Raw genomic sequence first — 17524 nt, 5'->3', positions numbered from 1 at the left:
GGCGGTGCTTTTATGTTCCTCATTAATCTTTTGTCTGGAGATACAAAATTGAAAATATTACTCATGCAAAACAGATTGAGTTTCTCATGAAGTTTTGAATAAAGCATGTTATTTGACTACTTTACATTACATTAACATTTACATTTATTAATAGAGACTGAAGAGTAAAGAGAAATAGTTGATATATTAAACGTACCATTTTAAAATAGAAGAAAAGTTGCAACCATCTTGGTCGTCTTAAAAGCTAAATAGAAGCTGGTGTTAACGTGCGTACAGGATTTTTTATTTATATAATTTTCTAGTAAAACTAGAAAATGTTTAACACAAACAACTTAATATCTTCTGTCTTATGTAAACAAAATTAATACTTTGGATCAAAATTTTCTGAGAACTTACTAGCTTTCGCCCACCACTCCGACCGCTTGGAAAGTATTATCTCCGTACTATATGTTTGCAAAATTTCATGAATCAGAAATTCAGTGGTTTTGACATGCAAGACTGACAGAATGTATAAATGAATTACTATTTTCTTGTTACTGTGTAAATTTCTGTCAATAAAGAAACAATTAAATATTACAAACAAACAAACAATTTTAAATATTAGTATAGATTACTTTAACGCAGCATAATTATCATTTGCGTATATATTGTATGTAACCTATGGTATTATTCTGATTCATAAGTAATATTAGGTGCCTAGTTTCATTCAAAATCTGTTATGGTTTTCGGGAAAGCAAATCAAACGGTTAAAACTCTTATGATTTTCCAAAATAACGCTTTAACTTCATGCTACTTATTTTACGCCGCGACTAATCTTGCCAGTTTGAGTAAGTCGCAACGTTACTTTAAAGCTAACTGCTGAAAAACATCAAATAAAATCTACATCCATTTTATGTCCAGCAAGATAACAATATAAATAAAAACAAACTAGAAATCACCCAGTCTAAATTAGACACAAAACCAACCCTATAAATCTCGTGGTTTGGACAAATTTATGGACACCTCATTGATTAAAATCTATCCCGCCGCCCGTTAGTACAGAATAAAAGACCACATAATTCTTGTTTACGTCAAATAAAATGCCAGTAAATAGAAGTATGACATCATTATAAACTGTCCAATGATCAATGCGAAGGCTTAATATCATTTTAATTCTTCTCATTTCTTAGCCAGGAATGCTGCTTATCCCGAGCAAGCGAGGACTGTGACATACAACTATAAAACCACATAATTGACCTTTAACGGACACGATATAATTGTGGAAATGATGAAACTACATAGAATAAATGCATACATTTTCAAAAGTAAAATAAGCCATCAATTTCAGTTTTAATACCTAGCCATCCAGCTAAGAGTGACCTTTGAGTCTATCACGTAATATATAAAAGGACGTGTTAAGTATACGCAAACCATTCTAACTCTCTATATAGAATTGGTAAAAAGGGCAGTGTCAGAACACAATTTGTAAAAGACGCGAATGTGCTTACCTGTACTTTTCTTGTTATGTGACCGTGGGTTAGATCCCACAAGGGATATAACCTAGACCTAAAATGCTGCAAAAGCTGGTATGATCAATCTTCAAAAAATCTCCCGCATAACAAGAATGGGTTATTGCATTACATAATTTCACTTTATAGTTAACATTAACGAACAAAATTTACAATAAAACGTCTATAAAAACGGATAAAAATTACAAGATATTTTAAGGGTGTTCGTCCTTGAAATACCTACCATTTTCCCCTTTTTGTTGTAAAGATAAATTATACCTACAGCCTAAATGATTATGTCAAGGAAAAATAAAATAAAACATGCCTACTGTGTGAAAGAGGTTGGCAATCTACGCTGAATGCTCAGGCTGAATGAAATAAGCAAAACTAATGAATTAAAATTTATAAATATGAAAGAATATACGCAAAGAATTTCATAAAGCCATTATGGATAGTTTTTGGAAAGTATAATGGCATAATGTTTCTGTAAGTATTAATTTCAATTTGTTTGTCTTATAATAGAAACATTGACAGAGGAAATTCCGGCCAAATCGGGTAATGTATGTTTGGTATTGATAACCTATGGGCTTTTAGGCTCTAAACAATTCACGTTGCTGTCTAGTACTGCAGAAAAATTAAGCTTGTGTGCAAAAAAATATAATATTCAACGATTCCGAGCTTTTTTCTTTGTAAATGTTAATAAATTTGTTACCTAAGTATTTGTCTTTCCCAGATTATCAGAAACCGAAAATGCTTTTAATTATTTATTGTATGTAAAAGTTTGGTAATAAACGTCAGTTGTCTGGTTGCCAAATTTAAAAAAAAAATTACTATAACTCTAATATATTTTGATCTAAAGCCTGAACTTCAAAATCTACAGCGGTGAATGGAAATCTGGAAATTGTGACATTAGTAGCGTCTATTAGTTAAATATGCAGAAAATATATATACAGAAAATACATATACATTCAGTCAGAAAAGTATCGGGAATGGATTATTTATTTATGGTTCCAAATTCAAATTTTTGTTTTTTTTGTTGTTGTTAGATTGGCACAACTGTTTTCCATTTTGGCGCGGAGTTTGAGTTGCATCTGTTGTTTACATTAAATACAGTGCTATTTTTAGTTATATCATATCTAGTGTGTATTGCTAATTTCATAATGGATAAAAACATCGAACAAAGAGTTTGTCTTAAATTTTGCATTGCCAATGGAATATCGTGTTCGGAGTCACAGAAAATGTTACAGAAGGCTTACGGTGAATCGACTTTATCAAAAACTCGTGCTTATGAGTGGTACAAAGCGTTCAAAAGCGGTCGAGATGTGATGGAAGATTTGCCTCGCTCTGGTAGGCCATCAACGTCTGCAACTGAAGTTAACATCGCAAAAGTGAAGGAAATAGTGACTGAAAATCCTCATTCAACTTTGAGAGAGATAGCCACCGAACTTTCTGTATCTCACGAGTCGATCCGTACCATTTTAACTAATAATTTGGGTATGAAACATGTTGCCGCTCGGCTAGTCCCAAAAGACCTGAATTTTTTTCAAAAACTCAATCGCATGAGAGTCGCTGAGGACATGCTAGAACGAGTCAATTCCGACCCAACATTCATGAAACGCATTGTTACTGGTGACGAGACGTGGGTTTACGAGTTTGACATGCAAACTAGTCAACAAGCTTCGGAGTGGCGCCTTCCAACTGAACCGAAACCGAAAAAACCACGCCAAAGTCGTTCAAAAGTCAAAGTCATGTTGACTGTTTTCTTTGACTATCGCGGTGTTGTGCACTCGGAATTCTTGCCGGAAGGTCAAACGGTAAATAAGGAATATTATTTGAGTGTTATGCGGCGTTTAAGAGAGCAAATCCGACGAAAAAGGCCAGATTTGTGGAAAGAAAATTCTTGGATTTTGCACCATGATAATGCACCTTCGCACAAGGCCATCATTGTGAACGAATTTTTAACCAAACACTCAACAAATACCATCGAGCAACCACCATATTCACCAGATATGGCTCCAGCCGACTTTTTTCTTTTTCCTAAACTCAAATTACCACTTCGTGGCACCCGTTTTCAATCGGTAGAAGGCATAAAAGAGAATTCGCGGCGAGAACTGACCTCAATTCCGGAAACAGCGTTTAAAAAATGTTTTGATGATTGGATTATTCGTTGGCGTAAGTGTATCGTTTCTAAAGGAGCATATTTTGAAGGTGATAAAATAAATTTGGATGAATAACAAACAATTTGTGTATTATTGATCTTTTCCTGCTACTTTCTTGACAGAGTAGTATATCACAAATTTTCCTTACTATTCTACTTTACAACCACTCAAAAGGGAGGTAGGTAGTAGGAGATAGTTAGCATTTAGAATAAAATGTTTTTAATAGTTGAATTTTCTGATTAAAAATATGAAGTCTTTATTTTTAATTGTTCACCCTACATAAAAAAGCTGAATAAAGACAGTAAAACGTCAGATTTTACCACCCTTGAGTCACCCTCCCCAAATAACGGCCTGCTTAAATTGCTTTAAAATACACTTAACACAAACATGAGTTATGTACAATTTTTTATGTACATGAATATACCTACATATTATTGCGTGACTACGTACGTGTACGTGCTACACAAAATTTAACGTATTTAGTCCAAACCAACAGAACGTATATTGTTTTGTTACAAAAAGTTAAATGAAACGTCGATAGAAAACACAATAACAGACGTCGGTATTGTGCTTACCTTAATATTTTTCTTATCAATGAATACACCATTATTCTATTGTATTTATTATTATTTACTATATGACGGTAAAACCCTGGTTTTGTTCATCCCATTGTTGAATATTGTTCTATTGTTCTTGGAATTGGCTCTAATTATAATTTCCGGAATACACAAGATATCTATCCTAAACGTTGATGTAAAGGTTCTTCAATTTGATGGAAACAATGTGTTTCGTAACTTCGGCCTGTTTCCAATATATTGGATCTTTAGTTGCCAAAGTTATCCCTTAAATCACGCACATTATACATAACCGAAATAATGGCACATTCCATTTTCATAGAAGTTATAAAAAAAGACCGAAGTCAGTGGAATTTGGTGTAGGAATTTTTAATATACGAGAAACATAACCTTTCTTTAAATACCACCCATGTTCAGTTAAATATAAATTTCGACAAAATTCATTACATTTTTATAATGTTCTTTAATAAAAAAATTAATTTAATTTGATAAAAGATATATACCTATTATATACAATTGGAACCACTCTTCATTCTACTGATAGAGAAAAAATAAATCATACAGGACATAACAATATTACCTATCAAGTGTCATTCTCTCTCAGGATTATCTTTATCCGCAAATATAATTTGCTGGACTTACGGTGAAATGACAATATAATACGTATACTATTACTATGATTCGTGTAAGTTCGATAAAAAGGAGATGATTTAAGATTTGGTGGTGAGTGGGGGTATGCGTGTGAGCAGCATGTAGACGCAGAAGGTCGGCGGCATGGCGGGGACGATCCGACATATTTCCACCTACCATCATGAGACAGAGCCTACTGCAACTTCGGTAAGTTATTATTCAGATACCATGAATATTCACTGCTGTCTAAATACCTGAAAATAATTCTTCTAAACATATAATAAAGTCGTAAATGGAGTAGGTATAAATTTCAAGTCGTTCACTGATGAACTGGAGATCCATTAATAAGTTATTTGTATGTGGTGCAACTATGTGTTCTTTCTCATGTAGTAAATAAATTATGTAAAATGAAGGTCTCCTTATAGTTTTATACATTGTAGGATTCACGCTTTTCAACAATTGTCAGTTTTATTACCAACATTATTTACAAAATTTCGAGTTAAGATAAGATTTCAAAAAGGAGTTTTAAGAATACTTATGCATTATGTCAAAAAGGGTTACAAACAGTGGAAACAACTTTTAAACTTTTAATTACTCTGTTCTGAGATACCTTTTTATTAAAAAATATTTCAAGCACACTCTTAATTGAAACCAATTTAAAGAATTTTATTAACTTAATAAGATTACATACTAATAAAATTGGTACACTTGAACTTTAAAGATCTGTGTGACTTCTTAATTATACTCTGTAAAAACACATATTCTTAACATATTGATAATATTTTTTAAACTTTTCCCACAATACATATCTATAAAACATCCTGCAGCTTCTGTAGGAATTTATTAATTTGCTTAATTTGATAAAGCTCCTTGAATCTTCCCCAGAATATTAACCTTAATATTGACAAAAATAGAATTTTACCAGCAAAATACCTATCCTCGTTCCGTACCTACCTTAAGCGTTTTATGGATCCGATAAATGGTAGATATATTTTTTGCTCGAGACGGCTTAATATGCGAAGCACAGTGTAATATTTCTTATCGAAATCAGGGGATTTTAGCCTGAAAGGCGCTCCTGAAGAAATGCTCAGAAACGGGAAGAAAATAACCAAACTAGCAGATACACCCAAGATTTGTCCCTAAAGAAAAGAAACACTAACCACGAAGCCACAGAAATAATTAAAGTAATTAGTAATATTAAATGTAATAATCTCATATACCATATTAATTCGAGACATTCTAAAAAATCTATTTCCTTTTCAAGCAACTTGAAAAACAATATCGCCGTTAAGTTCTAAGTTTCTTTCAATTCATAGCCTTAGTAGGCTTGTAGTCGCGCTGACATTTAAAAGTAGAACACAATGCTTATTGCAAACTGTTTTGAATAAATTGCGGTCTTTCTTTGAAGAGTTTTCCAATGAATAGTATACAACATTTGCATCTTCACGCAGTTGTTCTGTTAAGAACTTATTGCTGTAGACTTGAAGTTAGAACTTAAATGGTCTCGGGTTTGTGCCTATTGAAAACAAACAGGCTAATAGCTGGAAAAAATGATCTATATTTGAACACGCTACAATGTTTTCATGTGGGTTTTCTTTGAAATTTTGAACTTTTATTTAGTTATTGCCTGCTGTTCTACATGTAGTAGTTGTTATTCACATTTTTTTCGGGAATGTTTCCAATGTCCTGAATACTCCTTACGTTTTTTGAGCGTTATTAGTGTTTTTAAATTTAACGCGAAGAGATAAATAAAACATTAAAATCACAATTGCTTTTATAATATTAGTCGCGACTATGCCGTATAGTTTGTTTCGACGAATAAAAATCAAAAAAAGAAATTTCTCCGTATCAATTTCTAGTGCATTATTGAAAGGCAGTAAGAGCACGAAACTCGATGAAACAACAACCTGTACGGGGCCGGGTCCGCATGAAATACTTTCATACGTACTCCCCGTAAATAATAAACGAATGTTTTTCGCCGGCCAGTTTCTACTATGCAATTCCCTTTTGCAGTTGCAGTGACCGTGCCAAGCTCTTACAAAATTGAATTAAATTATTAAGTAATACAGATCTTCAAAGAAATAGTGTTTTTTATAATATTTCCAGTTAAAGATTAATATTTTTATAATAAAGTTTTTTTTCTATGTATTTCTGCTTTTATTAAGCGAAATAATTCTTAACATCATGCCGAGGAGTTTTCAGTTAGATACCGACAAAACATCCACTACTGTTAGCAAAGGGTATATTTGCGCAACATTACCGTATATGTTACACACCTGAGCTAATATTTATTTTGGACAAATTATAAATATAGGGTTACTGTTACTTTCAAGTTATCAAATAAGCTACTCTATCACAAGATGTTCACGCGTTCCCCGTCCCGGAGTATCAATAACATGTCGAACAGCGTGTTGTCACCTAAACAGTCAAAGCAGGAGAGCCTTCGCCATTATAACAAGACAGATAGCCTTTTCAGCAAAGGAGGGGATCGTCGATGTTGCCAGGCTAAACTAAATGTTATCAACAAAATACTATAAAAACATTGAATCAAAACAAATACCAATAGTATTTGATTGCAGTAAATCACAGAAACCCTAATTACGTCACGTATAAAAATGTTCTAGCAAACCTAGAACAAAATTAGAGGTAGGTATAATCGCTCATTTCCTGCACATCCAACCATAAATTACAAATCTGATTATGTGGCTTCTATTCCTGGGTATCGTAGACGCTAAAAACTAAAAAAAATTGCCCTCATATTTACCTTTATAAATGGCACATTCAGTGCAGCCTTTACCATGGTTTAATATAAGTTAGTTTCCGTTACAAAGATTGCGGAGGTCGGACGGGATCGCTTCGTGTAATAACCTGAGATAGAATTAGAGTCAAACAGACCCGACCTCCTCTCCAAGTAAGGATTTAACGGGAATGACAAGAATAAGAAGAAGATAGATTCTTGCTGTAGGGTTGGTACTAACTTTATATACACACACGAGTATCATGTCTTTATCTCTTACGGGGTAAAGTAGAAACAGTTGTCACTCACATAAATCGAAAGCCATGTTAATCTGGATGGCTTACCGACAAAAACGATATTCATAGATACTCGTAATGACAAGTTGCTAACCCATCGCCTTTAAGAAGAAAGAACAAGTTTATAAACCTTTCTATTGACTTTCTTTTGAAATCTGGCCTTCGAATCTTATTACTATTTGCTCTTAAAAGGAAAGAAAGAGATAAAGACGTGTTAAAGTGTATAGATATTGTGAAAATTGATATTTACCATGACATAGCAAGAAACTGTTCTATAAATTTGTAGTTTGTGTAACCTAATAAGGCGATAGTATTTTGCGAACATTAATTCTAGAAAACGAAACGTTATTCTAAGTAAATTATGATCAAAATGATCAGACGGAAGTGAGTAGTTGAGGCGCGCGTGCGAACTTATTCGAACCGGTTGTGTTAAAGAAGCTCCCGCCGTTTAAAATCATTATCTTGTATAAATACAGTGTTTTTACGTGCAAAAGTTGTATTGTTTTGAAGCTCAGTGATCGGGCGAGCGATTAGTGACATTGAATTTAAATAATATACAATAACTAAATATTTACGGTGAATAATAAATTACCTAGTGAACATAGCAAACTACTTTTATGTGCGGGTCAGTCGGTTACAAAAATAAATAGTCATCGAGTTCATGACTCACTGATCTTGGTGACAATAAACAACTGTCATTATATATTTTAATTTCGTCAAACTGCGTATACCAACTTTGGCTCAGTGGGAAACCTCGCAGGGTCGATTCGCAGTGCCCGTGTTCAAATCTCGGTGCGGCATATAATATAATTGTCTTTTTTTTTTTTCTCTAAATCACACATTTTGTTGTGTTTTCCATTTTTTATAAAAAACTTTTGTGTTTTCCAATTATATTCATATATTTTTTTTCTATACGTTTTGTAAGATGGAGCTAAGCAGAAGGTGTGCCGGATGCTTAAAAAACATTGATAGCCGACAATTTCTTACTTGTAGTATTTGCAAACAGGACTATGATCTCACTTGCGCGAACGTCTCGGAACAGCGGTTCTTTAATACTCTGACAGCTGAACACAGAACAGCGTGGAAATGCCCATTATGCGTCTGCAGGCAGCCCCGCGCGGACAACAGCAACACTCCAGTCCGCGGTGCGACTGAGGGTGTCACACTGCGCCGGGGCGCCGCGGCGCTGAGTCCCTCCGACCACGCAGGGGATGTCTCCATATCGTTACCTGTGTCCGAGCTGAACACCACAGCTCTAAATGAGACAATGGAGATAACCGACGTCCAGGCGCTGCTTTACGAGCTGCGCCAGTTCAGAGACGAGTATAGAGAGGATAGGGCCGCTGATAGAAGGCTTAGCGAAATCCTCACCGAATCTTTGACCAAAGTTAACCTGAGGCTGGATGAAAGTGACAAAAGGTATGAACAGCTTCAAGCGCGGGTGGATAGTCTCGAACAGCAGATGAAGTTGCAGACTGAAGCACGGCCTTTTGTAGCGACCGATGTCGAGCAGTCTCTCAAAGAATCGATTGCTAACCTGAAGGCTGAGCTCAACGAGCGAGATCAGGACCTCCTGCTCAATGATGTGGAGATGACATGCATAGTGGAACAGCCAGGGGAGAGTCTACAACATATCGCGATAACGCTGGCAGATAAGCTGGGTGTGAAGCTGAAGAGCGAGGATCTGGTGAGCGTGTCCCGTGTAGGGCCTCTGGTCGCGCGGTCTGGTGCGGCGGCGGCGGTGCCGGCGGGCGGGCAGGGTCCGCGGCCGGTCGTCGTGCGGCTGGCCCGCCGGGCGCTTCGCGACGAGCTCATTCGGGCGGCGCGCGTGCGCCGCGGCGCTACGACTGAGGGCACTGGACTCCCTGGGCCTGCCCGCCGATTCTTCATCAATGAACGGCTGACAAAAGTCAACCGTCACCTATTTCGTCGAGCTCGTGAACTTGCCACGCAATACAAGTGGCGTTTTGCCTGGACAAGAGAAGGCCGTATCTACGTTCGGCAACACCAGGCACCGGACTCGCCTCGCATCCGTATTCGCAATGATCAGGATCTTAATGGTGTTTTTGGACTGGGCGTCGTTTGTTCTACTGGTCAATAAAAATTTGTTTGTTGGGTCTTATTCAGTGAATTTCTGTTATTCTCTATTATTTACTTTAGATTTTGGTTTTTATTTTGTATATCTAAAAATGCTTTACTTTAAATTACCGGGTTTTCACAGTTCCAATGCAATGTCTATTGACTTAGATTCATATAGAGTTGTATTTATTGTAGTATGTTGTTTGTATGTAGTTTGCTTCTTGACCAAAGGTGAACTTCTTTTTGCTTATGTTGAAAAAGCATGGCCTGGCTTATTGCTTTTAATTTTTCTTATGTTAAATTGCATATTATACTTTTCGTCAATTCCAGCGTCAGAGCTATTTACCCTCAAATTTACTGTAATTAAATTTCATAAGTATGCCTTTGTTTTTGGAATTCATTTTATCATTGTATTATTTTTCATTGGTGTGCTGCAGCAAAACAAAATTAAATACATATTTGCGATCCTATTCATAACATGTTACATTTTATTAATTACTTTATTTAATTGTGCATATGTATATATCTTACAATATTATATTATATCATACCTAATCTCACGTGGACTTGTTGTTGTTTATCATCACAGTGTTTGAGCCCAAAAAATTCAAGTTAGCTCTCTATAATGCAGGGTCACTTAACACCAAGCAGGATGATTTTCTCATGGCTATTGACAAATTCAAGCCGGACATAGTTGCAATTAATGAATCTTGGCTAAAAGAGGGTCAGGAGCTTTGTGCCCCAGCTGCGCCTGGCTATCGACTGTACCACGTCTCACGTCCTATCCATATGAAGGGTGGCAAGGGGGGTGGAGTAGCTTTCTATGTGAAACGTAATGTGCGAGTTCGTATCCTAAAACACCCCATTGCCAACATCGAGCAAATGTGGCTTTCTACTCGAATAAACGGCGCCGAAGTATTGGTAGGTACAGCCTATAGACCCGACTGGATAGGTGTTGACCCTTTCTTGGACGCTTTGACAGAATCAATCATGTATTTTTCTAATTTTGACTATGTTGCTCTATTGGGAGATTTTAATATTGACATGTCCGATAACTCTAATACAAATAGGCCGCGGGTTGTGGAGTTTATAGAATATCTGGAACTTAAACAGATTATCACTGAGCCAACACATCTCTCTCGCTTGCCGAATAAAACTTTGAAAGAAACCCTTATTGATCTCATCTGCACGAATGTACCGATTCATCATGTTTCAGTTACAAACATAACAGCATCGTTAGGACACTATTTTATTTGTACTGAGTTATTATTAAAAAAACCTAAAGATCCTCCGCGATTTATCGTATCCAGAGCCATAAAGAGCATTGACGTCAATGCGTTTGACCGTGATCTTAACGATATCGATTGGGAGTCAGTAAAAAACCAGCCTAGTGTTGATTTAATGGTTGAAAAGTTCAATCACAAGTTGTTGGCACTTTTTGACAAGCACGCACCGCTCAAATTGAGAAAGGCTAAGCCTAATCATTCGCTACCCTGGGTTACTGGCACATGTAGGTTAATGATGGACGAACGTAACGAAGCACATAAAAAATCTAAGTGTTCAGGATCTGATGAGGATAGAAAATATTATAAGGAATTAAAGGTTTTGGTTCAGACTAGTTTAGCTTGTGAAAAGCGTGCATATTTCGATCAACTTATTAACAAACAATTAAGAAATGGAAAAGTCTTTTGGCAGAATCTTAAACGGAATATCTTGGTTGATCCCTCCAGAAGTGATATATTACCGGACTCTTTTGATAATGCAAATGATATTAACAATCACTTTTTGAATGTCCCTTGCGCAGATATCAGTAAAGAAGATCTCTTTTTTTATAACAATCATAAATTTAATGATTCCTCTAAATTTAATCTAGAAACCATACCACCGCCTATACGCCTGCTTAGTTCTATTTTTTCTTTTAAAAAGAACCTTAAATCCTTTCTACGTGAAAAACAAGCACTCGGTATACCGAAACGCTTGCGGTTGGGATTCTTCTCGTGAGTTTCGTTGCCTGGCTGGTTTTATGTGGTGAACTCATTTTTATTTTTACTTGTATATATACCTATACATATATTTATACTGTATACTTTTTATATTATTATCTACAACTAATAACAATTTACTAACATTTTTCGTATTTTCCTGTTTATCTATCTATATACATATACATTCCCATAATCTTTTGCACATAAATTTATTATTTTATTGTTTCTTTCTTTCACTTTAGCGCCCGCACCCACTTCAATGGTGATAACTGAAAATCAGCGTTTTGCACTTCAGTTAGTGCAAAAATTCCGCTGAGTTATGACCGTTTCTACTTGCTGCAGCACGCAAATGCATCTCAACTGTGTTATTATAATGTTTTGTTTAACTCTGTATTTTGTGTCTGTAGCAACTGAATAAACGTTTTTATCTATCTATCTATCTAAGTAATCATAAAAAAATTTATTCTGCAAATGTAGTTCAAGGTTAATTTGAAAGACCATTTATGTTGCTTTTGCTTCGATAATTGCAAAAAGTGTATCAGATAACGGTACGTGGGCGGTTTTAATTATTCCCAATTACTGCTATCCGCTCTTAATATAAACAAAAATCAAGATACCAAAATTAAAATTCACGTGCCCTGTAACTGAAGTCAGGAGGTGCAATTATACGTTCTTCGAACTTCAGGTTGTTTTGATTAAGTTTTTTAATACTTTGCACGCCACATAATGAAAAAGATAACTATCATATTATAATAAAGTAGATGTTACTGGGAACATGCAGAATTAAAAGAGATATCTCTCTCACCTTTTGTGATCCAAACCTTTTCGAGTTCCTCTTGGTACTTTAAATACCCTTCTACCATAATAATTACGAGAACGTGCAAAATTTCGGATTTTAATTGAAGTTTTTAGTTTTACAGCATATATGAGTACATTACAGTTTTTGTACCTGAGCGACCGATGATATTTGTTATATGTTTCACGACTTCTGAAAAACTACAAAAAAGGAAGGATTTTACAATTTTTTACATTGATTTTACAAAAAAAGGTTAAAAAGGCTCGTTAAATAAGTAAAGGATACGATAATATATATGAGTAAATACAGTGTATCGAAAGTTGATAATGGTACTTGGTAATGATTTCTAAGCCTGATAAAATATGGGTATACACACACAAATGGGTAAGGAAGATTTTCATTTCTCTGCCCTGCGTTTTATCTTTGGCTTGAGGGAATGTCTAGTAACAAATGATCCCAGTTACAGAATTTACGACTACATAATTTTAAGGTTTATCTTCTTGTTTATAATACGATTCTAATATTTTATTTATACTTACTCTTTGTGTAATAAAGCGCAAATATAGTCAATAAAATATTTTTTTGGAAACGTTAGCTGTTTTATGTCAGTATTTATTCATTAATTAAGCAATTAAAAACACTGTTGCAAAGTAAGCAGATTTGTATCTGTATATTTAAGCTCATCCAGCCATGGTAAATGAATATCTACCTATTTAAAACAGCTAAACTTGACCCTTTAGTTTTGTGACTATTGACTTCGCCTACACCCCAAACAATAAAGATGAGATATGTAAAACAACAATTGGTTTTTATCTCATATCAGCAAATTGCATATACGTCTTTATCTTTCACTGGTAAGATTAAGCTGACAGTATCAAAAGATTGAAAGGCCACGTTCACGAAAGCTATATGGCATTATGATGGAATCTAATCATTTGATACCGACAGGTTGCTTGTCCTTCGCCTAAAAGACGAATCCCAAGTTTATTAGCCTTTTTTATTGACAGTTAATATTACTTATCTACAATTATTTTTGTTTTGAACCGAAATGTAACTCAACATAGTTTCTCAATTAAATTCTCAGCCGTAGTTCCAAGGCCGGGGTATGCTAAAAAAAACATGTGATACTTCAAGTACTATAATAGCTTTTACAATCGGTTGCCGACTAGCCTGTACTGATCATCATCAGGCTCTTAACTGGTCCATATAGGTATTTATCTGCCTGTCCCTTCGTTCATCACATGTAAATGATCACACTTGAGTTTGTTATTCTGATGTTCTGTGCGAGAGGCGAGAACAGTGTTAGAAATAAGTTTGTAAAAAAATATACTTTCATTTAGATTGTACCGTGTTATCCTGCACATTTGGATGGTATAAATAACAGGCCTCCAGTACACTCGATCTGTTTATTTATTTAGCCGTGTAGTAGCGCGCCGGTAACGAGCCTCCATGATAGGCAGGCGACACGCAATCGTTACAGAATATTGTGTTTCCACGAATATTGTCACTATGTGCAATTTACATTATAGGCGCGTCAACTAAATATTTTAACTGTAATGACCATTAACACAAATAGCTTCGTGGTGCGCTTATATCTAGCATGGTTATAAGTATATACTAATGGATTATAAATGATGACTTACGGCCCCTTTTTTCTCATAAACGAAGGGTATTTCCAATGTTCAAACTTCTATTTAACTGTATTATAAAAGATAATGGCCATGAACAAGACATATTTATTAAAAGCGGATATATTCGTATTTGGGTCATCTTTGTTGATTTATCTAAATCTTAAACAGAAAAATCTATGCTGAAATTTATTCATGTACCTATAAGAATTTCATTAAATCTGCCAACATGTACCTACCATTGAGTTACCTAAGAAGGCCTTTAAGGAAAACGCTTATCGGTCAATAAAATTCGGTAGAAACACTGTCACGATCGGTTTTGAAATGTACCAACTCTGTTAGTAACTAAAAATATCTCAATATTAATATAATTTTATCTCAGTTAAGTTTTAGCTCTTGGAGACATTAAAAATATAGAGCAACTAGAGGCCGCCCGCGACTTCGTCCGCATGGAAACCCTATCAATCCCGCGGGAACTCTGGGATAAAAAGTAGCCTATGTGTTATTCTGGGTCTTCAGCTACCTACATACCAAATTTCATGGTAATCGGTTCAGTAGTTTTTGCGTGAAAGAGTAACAAACATCCATACATCCATACAAACTTTCGCCTTTATAATAGTAGTAGGATAGGATAATAAACATATGACTATACTATTCTTTATATTTATATTATATAAGTAAGAAACTACTTAAATGTTTACGAAAGCTTTTCATCAAAATTTTGTCCGGGTTGTTTCGTGGTACGAGCAATTCGCATCACTCCCACAACTTATTTGATATAAGTTATGAAAGTACATTCCCTTCATATAAACGACAGAAGTTTCTTTGAAAATGGCAAATAGGATAGAAACGAAACGCTTCGAATATTTATGTAAATTTAGTCTTTCATACTATCATCTACACATCCATACATAACTGTATTCTTACCGTAAATGTATATTGGATATTTTACGGTCCAATCGTCAAACATTTTTTTGAAACAAAAGTAGTTAAAATTGCAATTCAAACTACCTATGCACATTAATTACTCATATAATAATTGTCTTGGTGTCTGAGTGTTTAAAGTATCCGACATAAAAAAGTAAAGCCCATTCTATAGCGTCACCGTTCAATACTGCCGAAGTCAGACGAGTTGCTTCGTGTAAAAACCTGACATACTCACTCCAGAATCAACGTCATAGGTGGACCTCAGGCTCCTCTCTAGAAAGATGAGAATGCTAAGGAATTCCCTTAGGCCAGAAGGATTATGAATATTGCTTTAAAATGTGAACGATTATAAAAAACCTACACAGTATTTCCCTGTATTCACAGGTCCTATTTATCTTGTGAGAAAAACACAAAAACCTGCGGAGTCAAAAATTCATGCCCGTTCTATATACAGAAACCATGTTGAACAAACAAGCTGCGACCGTAAAAATAAGCTAACGGGACCCGTGCGACCGCGAATAAGGGGATGATGAATGGGAAAATTAATTTATTCATGTCTCTTTGTCTACTTGTTTCCCGTTATGAATGAAGGGCATGTGTTACCGTCGGCTCGAGGACATACGAAATCGCGTAACCTTTCCATAAATAATTTTCAACTCTGCGCTGACTGATGTTTTTACGGAGCACCTGCAAGCAAATTAACAAGCAATATTACAGCCAAGGTCCTAAATCGATTAAGATTTCTCCAATCGCTACGGAATTATGACTTAAATTCATGTACCATCATAAGAATAACAAATTCGTAAAGTAACTTATGTTTCAACTGGAAAGTTAATTTAACATTTAATTAAAAACGAAGAACTCTACATCAAGCAAAATCATGTTAATTACGCACGGAACAGATTTGAGCATATTAAAAAGCGCTCGATCACTCCGTGTTCGGTCGACGCGAGTGGAGTTGATCAAAGCAGTAATTAGCGCATGTGCTAGGGTCAATTCACACGGACACGGTTGTACGCAACGATATTACAGGTGGTTTGTATGAGACTTCTCGCATTGAATGATTGCAGTTTATTATATTTCGCTCACTTGGCGTTCGGCCAATGCGATTGAAGTTGATAAAATCAGTAATTAGCTCTTGTTCTAAGGATCAATACACACGTACACGGTTATACGCAACGATATTAAAGGTGGTTTGTATAAGACTTCTAGCATATCATTGCGGTACAAATGGAGTTGATCAAAGTGGTATCAACCGCCTTCGCAGTTCATGTGTGACAAAATTTAATTTGCTCTATTACTTGGTTTTTTATTCGCAGCTCAACTAAAAATAATATTGAACTATTAAATAAAAGTGTGGCGTGGTTTTCGACACTTTAGAATGAGACCACTTTATGGAAACCATTTCCATGAATTTCGTAGAAGACGACTAAGGAAAAGGCTAATAAACTTGGGATTCTTGTTTGTCAAAGGGTAGGGTCAGGTCAAGAGTATCCGAAACCGCCGCGAGCTTGCATGAAGAGAGTAATGAATGTGGATGAAGCGAAGGAAGTATGCAGAGATCGTGGCAAGTGGAAAGAGGTAGTCTCTGCCTACCCCTCCGGGAAACAGGCGTGATTTTATGTTATGTTTTGTTATGTTATTCTTGTTTGTTTGTAAATACTTTCTTCTTATAAGTGATGGGCTAGCAATAGCCACCTGACACTATTCGAATCTCAATTCCTTCATAAGTCAAACAGCTTAACTTGACGTTCAATCTTTCCAAGATTGTCGGCTCCGTCAACCTTGCAAAAGATATATTCGTGACTGTATGATAAAAGTGTACAACAAAGCAAGAACATCTTGCTTTACAAAACGACGAAGCGCACAGTATAGATGTGCCTTAACCCGAACTTGATAATAATTTATCGTACACCGCGTCATTACGCTTTTTCGCTCGATTTCAGCGTCCCTACACGAAATTGATTGCGATCGTAATTCGCTGTAGCGTGAACTGACTGATTGAAACTATGTGTTCCCTTTTGTGTCTAATACAAAGGTTGATGTGATTTGCTGTAGGTACGTCAAGCTATTGATTCCTTATTAACATTGTATGTCATTGAACATTTTATGAAACTAATTTTATGAATTGTCAATTTTATATTGAAAAAGGTAATGATTTCCGTGGGTCGTAATCACGAGATTACAAACGAACAAAATTTGTAATCGCTATCTCAAAACAGGAT

At 35.4% G+C, this 17524-nt stretch overlaps 2 protein-coding genes across 2 annotated transcripts in view; both read left to right on the top strand.

The window, feature by feature from the left end:
* The window catches only part of LOC106138153 (uncharacterized), a 62403-nt gene that overhangs the window by 35877 nt on the left and 9002 nt on the right, over positions 1 to 17524 (top strand). The window lies entirely within an intron of this gene.
* On the top strand, positions 8769 to 10206 carry LOC132903302 (uncharacterized). Its single transcript, XM_060951299.1, has one exon. It carries the CDS (start codon positions 8810 to 8812, stop codon positions 9983 to 9985), a length of 1176 nt encoding a protein of 391 aa, XP_060807282.1. The 5' UTR covers positions 8769 to 8809; the 3' UTR covers positions 9986 to 10206.

The sequence above is a fragment of the Amyelois transitella genome, chromosome 3 (assembly GCF_032362555.1).
Source record: "Amyelois transitella isolate CPQ chromosome 3, ilAmyTran1.1, whole genome shotgun sequence".
NCBI classification, from domain to species: Eukaryota; Metazoa; Arthropoda; class Insecta; order Lepidoptera; family Pyralidae; genus Amyelois; species Amyelois transitella.
The sequence above is the reverse complement of the archived record's forward strand: the minus strand, read 5'-3'. Positions and strand labels throughout refer to the sequence as shown.

Bases quoted from the DNA above. Each gene is read 5' to 3' on its own strand.
- LOC132903302 (XM_060951299.1), top strand. From the start codon at position 8,810: ATGGAGCTAAGCAGAAGGTGTGCCGGATGCTTAAAAAACATTGATAGC.